This window comes from Pithys albifrons, chromosome 13, assembly GCF_047495875.1.
Source record: "Pithys albifrons albifrons isolate INPA30051 chromosome 13, PitAlb_v1, whole genome shotgun sequence".
NCBI classification, from domain to species: Eukaryota; Metazoa; Chordata; class Aves; order Passeriformes; family Thamnophilidae; genus Pithys; species Pithys albifrons.
The window spans coordinates 2557235-2570678 of NC_092470.1; the positions used below are offsets into that span (position 1 = coordinate 2557235).

Sequence of the window (13444 nt, forward strand, 5' to 3'; positions counted from 1 at the left end):
GAAGCAGCAAGTTGTCTTCTTACTAAAATGCATGGATGGCTTGAGTGTATAAGGAGCACTCTTGTCTTGTGACAGGTGGATTGAAGGCCTCATCCTCTCTGAAAAGCTGAGAGTCAGGGACATGTTTGTGTTATTCCTTTTATTTTTGCAAAGCCCTGCCAAGACCCACAGCAGCAGCACTTGTGTTCCAGGGCAGCTGAAACCCAAGGGAGCAGATAAATTAGCTTGTTCACAGCAAAACCTAAGAATTAAGTCTAAAAATCCATGCTTTCCACAGGAAGGGGGAAGGGGAGATTGCTCTTCTTCCCTTCTTCCCTTTGCTTCTCAATTCCTTGTGTAGCTTTCAGTGTCCAGCACTGGTGAATGACTTCTGTGCTCGAAGCAGAGAGCAGTTTGTGTCACCATGTGCTGCCTCTTTCTAAATAGCCACATCTAGAGAAGTTCAACAGGGAGTTAGGGACAAAACACTTGGTTTTAGAAATGGTAATAATTGCTCATAATGTGATAGTTTCAGAACAGAACCTTGTTAAATAGTAATGGTCATTCCTTAGTCCTACTATGCTGAGATCATAGAAACAGTTCTGTATGCAGAGCAGAATCTCTTTTTCTGATATAGTCTTCGAAGCAGAGAAGATGAGAGAGTAACTAAATCAGGAGCTGTCTCTACACCTGTAAAGAATACAGATGATACTCCTAAAACTGTGGAAGAAGTGACAGTTGAAAGAACTGAAAAACAAACTCCACCACTCCCAGGTAAAAATATTTTAATATATTATTTATGCATGTTGTTGAGAAAGGATAACCAGTAAAGATTTTATGCCATTGTGTGTTTGTGGAATGATCTCTAAAGTCTTAAAACCAAACAAGTCCTAATTATTTTTATTTCTTATTGTTTTTATTTCTGAATAGTAATGGTCTTTTTACCCATAATCTCACTTATATCTTAGGAATTTTGGTTCTGAAAACTTAAGTTATGGGGTCACATTTCAGTGTTACAGGGGATGGTTGTAAACAGCTTTGTACTGATTTCTCCAGCAAAGTTAAAATCCATCATTTCTGAGTGTTCAGCAATAAACCTGTCCTTATGGGCTACTGTGGCAGACTATATTTATAACAAGGAGGCAGTTAAGCCTTTTTAGATCTACTGTTCCCAAGATACAACTTAAAACACTCTGAAATCCTTTGTTCATGTCACACTTCATAACTACAGTCATGGACCAAAAAGGCAGGTTAACAAGTGCACTACAGCTAATCAAGCCAGAACAAAATACCTTTCCTTTTTCCCAAAAGAGAAGGATAAACTAAAAGGGCAGCAGATAAAAGCCAGATGGCATAAAAAAGAAAAACCCCTAAGATGACACAGTGACAGGACACTTTCTGGGCAGGCTGACCTGCAAGATTTTTGTTTACAGGATGAGGCACTTCAGTGAAATTACAAGTGGAGAAAAAGGAGCTGAGCAGATGGTTTAGAGGGAGCTGGTTTTGAAAGGTTGGGTACAATGAGAATAAGGACATTCAAGCTTGAAAATATTTGAAGACTTGAGGGATGAGCAATGATGCTTCTGCATGTAGTACTCAGTGGATTAGTGAAGAACCAGAAGAGTTATGATGTTATAGACTCTGAAAGTTCTTGAAAATAGGAATGTGTTTCCTGATGCAGCAGCTGTTGCTACAAAGCTGGTCATAGGAGGTGACATTTTACAGTGGTGGTATGAAGATATGCAAATTAACAGAGTTTATATTTACCAAGATAGAAAAAGGATGTGGTAGTGAGATTAGAAGGATGAATTCTGTGTGTCTATGAGATACTGAAGATTAATAATTGGTTTAATACAAATTCAGTCAGGATGGGAGACTGTTAAGAGGTAATGTACTAATAATTTGTTTGAGGGACTGGCAAGCAAGTAATAAGTACTGTGGGGATTTTATTTGTTGATGGGGAAAGAAATATTCTGTTCTTGAATGAATAGAACCCACATGGAAGTACTTAGTTGGGTGAGAGGAGTTCTAGGGCCAGTACATAAAGATAATATTTAATTTAATGTCTGCAGATAAAACTAACTTGCCATAATATACAGTCTGAGGTTAAAAAGTGTAACAAAGGGCATAATCCCTTAACAGCCTCACAGGAAGCTCTCGGGAGATGAGGATTCTTCAAAGACTGTAACGAAAATGTTAGAAAGGTCATTGGCAGAATCTGCTGCTTAGACTAAGGGCAAAGCAAGAGAACTGCCATGGTTGACTGTGGCAAGGAAAGTTGGAAGGAGGGTATTCCCAGGGATCATCAGAGACTTAGACTAGGAAAGGGTCATTAAAGACTTAAAGGAAAATGCTTTGTTACTGTAGGGTAAAGACCAAAGTCACATTAGAAAAAGGCATTATTACCCAATTGTTGCCTGAAATTCCCAGTTTCAGACTAGTCTGTCAGTGATTTGGAAGGAAGATGGCATGGTTGTTGGTAAGATTAGAGGTATTAGACTAGTTTGAAGCCAACCTTGTCCAAAGTAAACTTTTTTCAAGTGTGCAGAGATAGGCCTTAAACATAAATTCATGTAACATGACCAAGCACGTAGCAGAGAAGAGCCCCTGTTAGTGCTCATTACTGAGGGCAATCTGCAGAGGCAGTTTCCTCACAGGGACTTCAGAGAATCTTTGCAGCAGAGCCATAGCAAGTGCATATCTTTAAGAACCACCAGCAGGATCAAAGTAAGCATTGAAATCTGTCAACTTCAAGGTATACATTAATAGTTTGAGTGTTTGTGGTGTTTTCATTTCAAAAATTAAGTTCTTGAGGGAGTAGAACCAATAGAAAAAAAAAAAAGAAGTTAGGTCAGATAAATCAAGGTTAGAAACAGAGGGAGCATGAAGGCTTCTAGTTCTTGTAGTTTTACCCTGTTTGGGGTACTTGATGAAGTACAAAGGAGGTTTAGGGACTTTTACTGAAGTAATAATTAGGGCAGTAATTACCCTGCTTTGAATAGCATGGTGAGAGTGTCTTTTGTTGTAAATGTCTAGAATTTCACCTTTAAGTGGATGTAGGTAGGGTAGAGAAAGGCTGCTAAAGAAGTTGTTAACTAAGTCTTAACTAAGTTAAATTTTCTTATCTTTAACTGATTGAATGAATACTGGAAATCTTTTGATATTTTAATAGAACCAAAGCCAGTGTATGCACAAGGAGGTCAGCCAGATGTGGATTTACCAGTCAGTCCATCTGATGGTCCTTTACCCAACTCAACCCATGAAGATGGAATGCTTCGGTAAGTAACTCTAAAGAAACTATTCAAACTGTCTGGTCCTTGAGGATGCCAAATTTGTATCCAAAGTGATGAATAACCTGTATATGTGGTCTGATCTCAAGTCCAGTATGCTGTCCTGACACATTTCAGAAAGATTGAGATGAAGACTCTTGATTTATTCCTGAGCTTTGTTGGCACTTGCATTGTGTAATAAACCATTTTAAAGTCTATTCATTTCTATGGAAGTGAGCAGTTAGAATGATCAACAGGTGAAAAGAATTTGCAGGTTTTGTCTCTCCCTGAGAACCCTTACCCCTCCTTCCTTGTCCCCATCTCCAGAGAGAGGAGAGATACTGTAGCATGTACTTCACCTTTCATAGTAATTGGAGAGCAGTGGATAAAGAACACTGCAGAAACATGCACTGCTTCAACTGGGATCTGCTTTGTGGGCATTAGTGTACATGAGAATAGATTCTGCTTTGGTTTCCTCTCAGATTGATTTTAATCTCTTCAAAGCCAAAACAGATCTGTACACCAGCACAGCTCTTTAAAAGGAATAATGTTTTTGGAACAGAGTGTCAGTATCTCACTTAAATCACTCTGAATGTAAGACAAACAAGTGCCACTAAACTTGTAAGCACAGGTGAGTTTTTTTGAAGTGCTGCTAGTGAGTATTGTAATACTGCAGTTGATCAGCAGTTAATGGTATGTATAGCATCATATCTCTGAACTGACTGATGTGCAGGTTACTCCTTTGCATGTGTGCAGTTTCAAATTTATTAGAACATTTTATGCTATTACATATTTGTAATATTTGCAATATTTTCTAACTCCCTAGGCCAAGCATGAAACTGGTAAAATTCAGAAAAGGAGATAGCGTGGGCTTGCGACTGGCAGGTGGAAATGATGTTGGCATATTTGTAGCTGGTGTTCTGGAGGACAGCCCTGCAGCTAAAGAAGGATTAGAGGAAGGGGACCAGATTCTCAGGGTATGTCAAAACTAGTAACAGTAAAAGTGTTTTGTTGTACTGAAGTAGGTTTTCTTTCTGTAGGATTGAATGTGTTGCCTTTGTGGTTTACACAGGGGTTTTCTGTATGTACTTATTAGATGACTTAATAGCAGCAAAATCCCTTCTTACTGTACTGTTGCCAGGAAGGTTAGTAAGTTTTCTACATTGAAATTTGTAGACTAATTCAGTTGATAAAATTGTTTGATTTCATTAACTCTGGGTGGCTAAATTGTCAGAGTGCTCTGTGGGCTACTGATGTTTGTAGGTGCTCCATAGTACTGAGTGTAAAATGAACAACTACCTGTTACCCCAGAAGCACTGCTTTTATTGAGAAATAAAGTGGAATATTTAGAGGTGCCAGAGGCATCTTGAGATACATGCACTTGGTGTGTACATATGAAATGGAGAAAAAAAAATCATAGCAACAGATTGATTCACGTTTCCTGTTGTATAGTTAAATCTCAGTAATAATGTCATATGCTCAATCAAACTGATTACTTCATTGATACCAGGTAAATAATGTAGACTTCACAAATATCATCAGAGAAGAAGCTGTCCTTTTTTTGCTTGATCTTCCCAAAGGCGAAGAAGTAACGATTTTGGCACAGAAGAAAAAGGATGGTAATTATTTGTATATTGGAAATGATGTAGTAAACTGCTTAGAATAGAATTAAAAAGTCTAGTGAATGATTAACTGCTGGCTTGCAGGGAATGGGCACCTTAGAATATTAAGTTCTTTTAGATTTGGGATCAGTTACTACTGCAGATGGACTGGAGATTGATATGATAACACTACCCCCCCCAAACAAACAAACAAAACTCCAAACAAAAAACCTCATCAAAAATAACCCCTAACATCTAACTGGAGTATTAGCAATAAACTCTGGGGGAAGCAGAAGAGTCTGTTGCAGTTATGCCATTGAAAATGAGTGATTACACTGATGTATGTGCACATGCAAATTTCTTTACTCACAAGATTAATTCTTTTCAGGGCAACTGAATTAAACTTGCACCAAATTTTTGGTAATAAAAGTTGAATTTATGTTAGTAGAGTTTTCTATAAAAAGTTATGCTGCTTAAAATGGAGCAACTCTGAGACATTAAGGCTTCTTGAAGCAATATTGTATATTTAGGACTAAGGTGAGGTTTTGCTTTGAGTAATTCTTGTGACCATTAGAACATGACTTGAACTTCAGTAACACTGGATATTTTGGGATTTGTTTTCTCAGTTTATCGTCGCATTGTTGAGTCTGATGTAGGGGATTCTTTCTATATCAGAACTCATTTTGAATACGAGAAGGAATCTCCTTATGGACTCAGCTTCAATAAGGGCGAAGTGTTCCGGGTGGTGGACACTCTGTACAATGGCAAACTGGGCTCGTGGCTGGCAATTCGCATTGGCAAGAACCATAAGGAAGTGGAGAGAGGTATCATACCTAACAAAAACAGGTAGGATCTTACAGGACTGAAATTGCTGATTTAAAGCTAACATTATAAGTTCTGCATCTGTATAATGAATGAACTTGTCTGCAGGACAGGAGTTTATAGTGTCAAAAGTGTTAAAACAAATGGAAGTAAAAGATCTGATCTGTGGATTTGCTTTTGACTCTGCACAGTCTGCAAATAAACTTTCTTTTCAATACAGCAGACAAGAATATAATAAGTTTTAGAAATGTAATATCAGGCTCAATAGTTGGGCTTCCTAGTACAGAAATAACAAAAGCTTGGTTCAGCTGGTGGTGTGTTTTTTTGAAAGTGTAAGCTTGCTAGTCAGGCATTACTTCAGAGGCAGACTTTATTGATGACTGAGTTTTGCTGTTATCTTAGAGCTGAGCAACTGGCCAGTGTCCAGTACACACTTCCAAAGACAGCAGGAGGAGATCGAGCAGATTTTTGGAGATTCCGAGGTTTGCGTAGCTCGAAAAGGAACCTCCGGAAAAGCAGAGAAGATCTTTCTGCGCAGCCTGTTCAGACCAAGTTTCCTGCCTATGAAAGAGTTGTTCTTCGGGAAGGTATGGCTTTACTCTTCCAGGTTGGTGTGGTTTGATTTACAATAGCTAATGTACTTAAGAGTATCTTACATTTGTTTTGAACAGTCAATAGATCTTGACTTTTCTTTTGCTTTCAATTCTAGCTGGATTTCTCAGACCTGTAACCATTTTTGGTCCAATTGCTGATGTTGCACGGGAGAAACTTGCTAGAGAAGAACCAGATATCTTTCAAATTGCAAGTAAGTGTGAGGTCAAGTTTTTCTGCAGTTAGAGAATAGTCAGCTTTCTTTAGGTAAATTGTTTCTATGTTAGTACTTCAGTTAACATGTTTAACAAGACATTGCCAATGTTAAGGAACAGACTAAATGTAATCCACTGTATGGTTGCTGGTTATTATCTGAAGATAAAAGTAGTATTAGTTCTATAGCCTTCTCAAATTTCATTGTATTTCTGTACCTTATCCTATTTTGAAGTGCTCTTGAAAAGATACAATTTTTTTTTATGGCCAAGATGTGACCTTTTTGTTTTAATGGGTAGATTTTCATGTATTATTTGGAATTGGATCCAAATTGACAGTTTGAGCTATGAAATGGTTTATTTTATCTTAATGAATGAATGTAGAATATGTTGTAAACTTACAACAGATTTTTACTGTATCCTCCTTACCAGAAAGTGAACCAAGAGATGCTGGTACTGACCAACGTAGCTCTGGCATTATTCGTCTTCACACTATAAAACAGATAATTGATAGAGTAAGTCTTTCATTGTCACTCTACTTTTAACACCAGAAGAGTAAAACTGGCATTATGAAGTAAAGCGTTAGCTGTTCTAAATGTAGAACAATAACTGAGTGTGTTTGCTTTAAAATTAACTTTTTCATCTTTCTATTGGTTAATAAAAAAACCCCTCATCACTTTCTCCACATTAGTAACTGCAGCCTAGATGTACTTCTGGGCTTTGTTCCAGAGAGTATCATCCTCTCTCCATTAGGGCTGTTTTAAGCTGTTTCCTCTTTCACTTAAAGCCATGGTATGATGTAACAGCTAGAAATTGATACTTTATTTATGTAGTTATTAGTCTTCCCCCACCCCAATGTACAAATTGATTACTTGACATAATTTTTCTGTGGGATCACTAAGGGAAAGGGTTCTTCCATCTCTCTTCCTTAAGATGCTTAAAACTTCTAAGATTAATGCGTGATAAGAGGCTCACCTAATTTACTTCCATAATTAAAATCAACCTGGGAGCCTTTCAGATGCTTAAATAGGAGAGGAGAAAAAGTCTAAGCAAAGTGGGTATACTTTATACTCTGTGCCTGATTGCACTGACTGAAAGCTGGGCAAGATTTGCATTCAGAGTGGAGTGGGGTTTTTGTTTTTTGTTTTGTTTTGGATTTTTTTTTAAGGAAGATAGAGATGTGTAATGAGACATAGTCTAACGTTTCAATCTTCGCTTTTTTCTTAATCACAGAATACTAATAGGACACTACTGATTTTTAGTTCAGTGCCTGCTTGCTTTGAGAAAATTTTTTGAAACAAAGAGCTAAATATTAAAATAGTAGTTATGCATCCAGTCGTACAGCTCATAAAATATATCCCTGTGTAGGCTGGTATTGGAATTGGTTTGGTTTCTTTTATTCTGATACTCGAATAGGAAAAGGATTTAAATCAGTCCTTTGAAGTAATAAATTCTGTATAGGTAATACAAAATAAATACAGAAGTTGTTTAGGAAAAATTTCACATAGTATATAAATGATTCACTTCTTGCCTCTGTCCCTTTTATCACAACAGGACAAACACGCTTTGTTAGATGTCACTCCCAACGCAGTGGACCGTCTGAACTATGCCCAGTGGTATCCTATTGTAGTGTTCCTAAACCCTGACTCTAAGCAGGGAGTAAAGACCATGCGGATGAGGCTGTGCCCGGAGTCGCGGAAAAGCGCCAGGAAGCTCTATGAGAGGGCTCACAAGCTCCGCAAAAATAACCACCATCTCTTCACAAGTAAGTCATTACACACACTGGATTAGCATTTCTGAGAGGGAAAGGGAGGCAAGATGAGAGAGGCTTCTTCCTCCAGAAGTTTCTGCAAATGGACTGAGTGAAGCAGTGATTGACTTGTTCAGGCTTCCTCACTCAATAACCAGTAGTTAATTGTTAGTCATTTGCGTGTGACTGCACAAATGTGAAGCAGTCTGAAAACTCAAAATGGCACTTGTAATAGGTCTGGTGGTTTTGCAGGACCATCAGCAAAAATCAAAACCTGATTGAACAGGAAAATGTTGGAAGTTTCTTTTTAACCTGGCTAAATTGAAACCTCGCTTTTAATGTGAGCTGCTGTTGACTCAGTATTTCCTGTGGGATAAAACGTCCCAGACCACTTCAGGCCTTAGGGTAGCTTTGGATACTAATTTTTACATTACTATTTAAATCTCGTAGTTTTAATCTACTGGTTTGTATTGATTTTATTACTCATGGTGCAGATTCTTCTTGTAGTTCTACAGAAATCATAAGTCAAACTAATCTACTGTACTTCTAGCTACCATTAACTTGAATTCAATGAATGAAGGATGGTATGGAGCTCTCAAGGAAGCAATTCAGCAGCAACAGAACCAATTAGTGTGGGTTTCAGAAGGAAAGGTAAGAAATCATATGTTTGGACAGAAATGGCAGAACTGTATTTATGAGGGGTTTTTTGTTTTTTCATTGTAACTGATGTTATGAATAGGGGCAGATATTTGTGGAATGAAGTCTGTTTTTCTTCTTTCCTCCTCATTTTAGCTGTCATTTAAAGATTTGAAGCAGTAATTCCTCATGGCTGTGTGAGCTGCTCAGAGCTGATTTGGCACCACACTGATGCAATTGCTCAGTTAAGGAGAGCTGTACAGTTGTCCCTATGGATGTGGCAGTGTAGGAAGGGAGCATTTGCTCATTGCCACTGTTAACTGGAGGATATATTAATGCTTTGAACACTTTGCAGGAAGTGGATGTTTTTTTATCAGAGGACTTCTGGGTGTTTTGCTGCATGAGTACTTGGGGCTGGGATTGCCTGATGATGAATGATTTTTTCATTAATAGGAAAGCAAATAGCATATTCATGTTTTCTCTGAGAAAAACTGGTTTTTGTCAGTTAAGAGAACACAGATGCAAAATCACAGGTTGGTACTCTGTTCCCCACTAAAATTCCACTTACCTTCTCAAGCTGCGTGTTAGATCCATCCCCTTGAAGAACTGTTATCAAGTGAAATGCCAACTATTTGTTTACTTCTGCAAATGACAAATTGGCTATTGCTACATGTTTCTTAATTAGATTTTATCTCCTTTCACCTCCTTATACCTACCTTCACAGTATCAATAATATCATACTAGCCCTTTACAGTGCAGCTCTGTATCTTTCCAAACACTTTGGTATTTGTGGACACTGTGCACTGACCCCCTCCCTTAACACTGACAGTCATCTGGCTCCTTAGTAAAAGGATTCTAAAAGCTAGGCTGCACAAAAGGTTTTTAGGTCTAAGTTTAACATCTTCAGTGAATGAAACCTCCCCCAGTTTCTCCTTCCCTGTGATATTCAGAACTGCTGAATCTTCATACTGTTGCTGTCCTGCTGGATTTGAAATTTAACTAACTTGTTCACTACCAGACTGTGTTGTTCTGAACTACCATGTAGATGCATTCCATTTAAGTTCTTAATTATTCACCAAAAAACTTTACCACTACTTACATGGGAAGAAATAAGGGGTTCTTTAAAAGGTATTTCAATAAATGTGTACTCTAATTTTGACACAGGCAGATGGTGCTACAAGTGATGACCTTGACTTACACGATGACCGCCTTTCTTACCTCTCCGCTCCTGGCAGTGAGTATTCCATGTACAGCACAGACAGCAGACACACGTCTGATTATGAAGACACGGACACAGAAGGGGGTGCTTACACTGATCAAGAACTGGATGAGACTCTGAATGATGAGGTTGGGACTCCTCCTGAATCTGCTATTACACGTTCTTCTGAACCAGTTCGAGAGGATTCTTCTGGAATGCATCATGAAACTCAGACTTACCCTACTTATGCATCTCAAGCTCAGCCACAGCCAAATCTCAGAATAGATTCTTCAGGATTTAAAACAACTACTTCTCAGCCGGTAAGAAAGCAGTTTTATACACTGACCATTGTCTGCTTACTTCAGGTTGCAAGTTCTCTCAATCCAGAAATCTCCATTTATGTTCTGCTTATCAGTGTTGTGAGGCCATACAAGAATCTGTCAACAGCAACAATAATGTGTTACAATGAATTGGAGAATCAGCTTGCCCTGCCTGTTTTAGTGACTCATTCTGACAGGAGGGGGATTGAAGTACCATTCTACTTTGATTAAATGTTTTGCTTTTTTAATCCTCAACCTAATGAATTTCTGGAAGTGCTAGTGCATGATACTTTCAGTACATTTCATTCTACATCTAGCTGCATTGGTCAAAGCGTCACTTAGATTATTTTAATATAGATCAAAAAGTCATACATTGATTCAATAGCAGTATATTTAAAATATTTTAAACACTTCACAGAAAGCAGAAGCCTCACCTGCAGTCCCTTACCTTTCCCCGTCGCCTGAATCAAACCCTGCAACCTCATCAACCTCTGCAGTAAATGCTAATGTAAACCTAACTAATGTCAGACTGGAGGAGCCTACTGCTGCTCCTTACAACTCTTACCAACCACAAGCGGGCCCCTTAAGAACACCGAGTGCTGAGGGAGCTCATATAGTGCTAAGAGATCAAGAGCCATCATCCTTATCGCCGCATATAGACCCAGCAAAGGTACCTGTGCCACGTTGTTGCGCTGATTTCCTGCTGTACATCAAGCTCGCACATGATCTTTGTTTTGCCCTTATTTGAAGAGTTCCTTCTGATTTTTTTTCCTATATAAGAGATCATGCAGGTTACAAAAAACAGTGCATCTGAATTGCAAAGTGTCATCTAATGTTCTGTGTGCATGGCTTCAAACTATCCTTTTCACTTCTCAAAAAGATGACTTTTTAAAAAAAGGCTGCATTCTGTATTTTGATTTTACTTGACTTGTGATTTTCTTAGCTTGACAATGTTCTGCTGTTAATGAAGCCTTGAGAAAAATCTTATTTCCCAAAATTACACTGGTTTTTTGAATGCTTTAAATCATGCCAAATTGTTGATCATGAAATTGAGTTCAGTTTGGTAGGTGACTTTTATACACTTTCTCAGCAATGCTAGAACTATCTTTATCTACTTATATATTTCACTTTTACTTTTTCCATATCCTGCAGAAAATTGTGTGTGCCCTTCCCAAACATCAAACCCAAAGATATAGCTATTACCTTTGTCTTTCCCTTTTAATCTACTCACATGTTTTTGCTTAAAAATAGGACTGAAAGAGATCTCTTGAAAATCACCACGTTCAGCTTCCTATGGTTGCAAACAAATTACTCTGCTTTTAAACTAAATTAAAGCCAACATTTAAAACTTAGGTTTGTTTAAAATACTACGTTTCAGATGCAGCTGCAGTTACTCTTCATTTTAACTGAGAAGTCTGTCTCTCTTTAACAGGTGTACCGAAAGGATCCATATATTAATGAAGATGCATCCAGACAAAGCTATGTCTTAAAACAGCCAGCAATCAATCACCCAGTACAGAGACAGGAAAGAGATCCAAATCTGATCTATGAGTCCCAGGCTCAGTATGCAGAAAAACAACCGAGTAGGGACTATGAACAGTCATCATACAGGTATGATTCTACAAACTATGTAGATCAGTTTTCTCGTGGTTATGACCCTCGCCTACATTATGATGACCGTGTGCCTCCCTATGAGGAGCACTGGGCATATTATGCGGAAAAACAGCCCTATAACCAAACAAGAACAGCTTATGAAGACCAGCCTCCTCGGGATCTTGATTCCAGACAAAGCATAGACGAGAGCACAGAGCGCAGCTATTACCCAGCACAAGCCCGTTTCGAGGAGCCCCCCCCGATGAGCTACGACGGCAGAGCTCGCTATGAGCACGCGCCCAAGAACTTCAGCTTGCCACAAGTGCGATACGAAGATCAACACACTGTCGGGTACGACTCGCATGGGAGATACAAACAAGAAGCTCAGCCATACCAGTCAGCCATATCTCGATCTCCTGAACCGAAGCAGTACTTTGATCCACACATAAGGGGCTATGAGCAAGGTCCTCCTCAAGCTTACAATGCTAAAGCTGGACAATATGAGCCTTCTCATAGCACTTCAGGTGTTTCTCTTCCTCCTCCCCCTTCATCACAAACCAAACCAGAAGTTTTGCCTTCTAACAGTAAACCACTGCCTACACCACCATCTCTAGCAGAGGAAGAAGAAGATCCAGCCATGAAACCACAGTCTGTGCGGAGTAGGGTTAAGATATTTGAGAGGAGAAGATCACCATCTTTGGAAAAAATGAAGGACCCAAGTGATGCATCAACTGTCAAGGTATGTAATTTAAGTTTTTTAATTTGTTCTTCTTTACTAACAAGACTCCATTACAAGAAGTAAAATACTGTCTCAGAAACAAAGCTTTACTGCTTGTGAAATAGCCTCTCAGCAGCCTGACTCTGGTATGTTTTGAAAGTAGAAGGTGAGCACTTTTGTGAAAACACTGATAAGGACTGTATCATGCTAGGAATTCCTCCAATTTGTCCTGTGCTCGGTTCCTGGGGGAATGGAAGGCCGTCTTAGTTTTCTTAATCATGTAGTGCTTTACCTTTCTAAATGTTTGAATCTAAGAGAATATGCTGTGCTTCTTGTTACAGCCTCCAGAACTAGCACCTAAGCCTGCACTCACAGCTGTGAGTGGTCCAAAACCAACTTCTCAAAGCCAGTACGAGCATGAGAAAACAACTTACAGGTAGATGCACAACTGATTAAACTTACTTTTCAGTATGGGAGTAGAATATTCAGAAACACAACTTAGTGGTTCAATTTGGAAACTGCAGAGAGGAGTCAGAGTGTGCCAGTATGATTTCTGTGTCAACAGTGAAGGAAGGCACCGAGTCGTGGGTGTACTTGCTGGGAAATGGGGAAAGGGCACAATGTTTTTTCAGTGTTTTTGAGGAAGAAATGTATTAAATATCTCTGTCTTAGTTTTTCTATGTTTATTTGAGAAAATTAGAAAGTAAAACAAAAGAGAAAAGGTAAGGTAAAAGTGAAATAAGGATTTTCACTCT

The 13444-nt window shown here is 38.6% G+C and overlaps 1 protein-coding gene across 5 annotated transcripts in view; it reads left to right on the forward strand.

Moving 5' to 3' along the window:
• Positions 1-13444, forward strand: part of TJP1 (tight junction protein 1) — a 166989-nt gene that overhangs the window by 137757 nt on the left and 15788 nt on the right. For 3 of the 5 annotated variants that reach the window (XM_071568952.1, XM_071568953.1, XM_071568954.1), the window contains 14 exons: positions 617-753; positions 3152-3257; positions 4075-4225; positions 4759-4867; positions 5476-5695; positions 6074-6258; positions 6381-6476; positions 6907-6989; positions 8029-8239; positions 8775-8875; positions 10025-10378; positions 10797-11048; positions 11811-12710; positions 13031-13125. In XM_071568952.1, the coding sequence (XP_071425053.1) occupies positions 617-753; positions 3152-3257; positions 4075-4225; positions 4759-4867; positions 5476-5695; positions 6074-6258; positions 6381-6476; positions 6907-6989; positions 8029-8239; positions 8775-8875; positions 10025-10378; positions 10797-11048; positions 11811-12710; positions 13031-13125 (3000 nt within the window). The remainder of the gene's footprint in view (positions 1-616; positions 754-3151; positions 3258-4074; positions 4226-4758; positions 4868-5475; positions 5696-6073; positions 6259-6380; positions 6477-6906; positions 6990-8028; positions 8240-8774; positions 8876-10024; positions 10379-10796; positions 11049-11810; positions 12711-13030; positions 13126-13444) is intronic. The other 2 variants (XM_071568955.1, XM_071568956.1) reach the window with 1 other exon arrangement.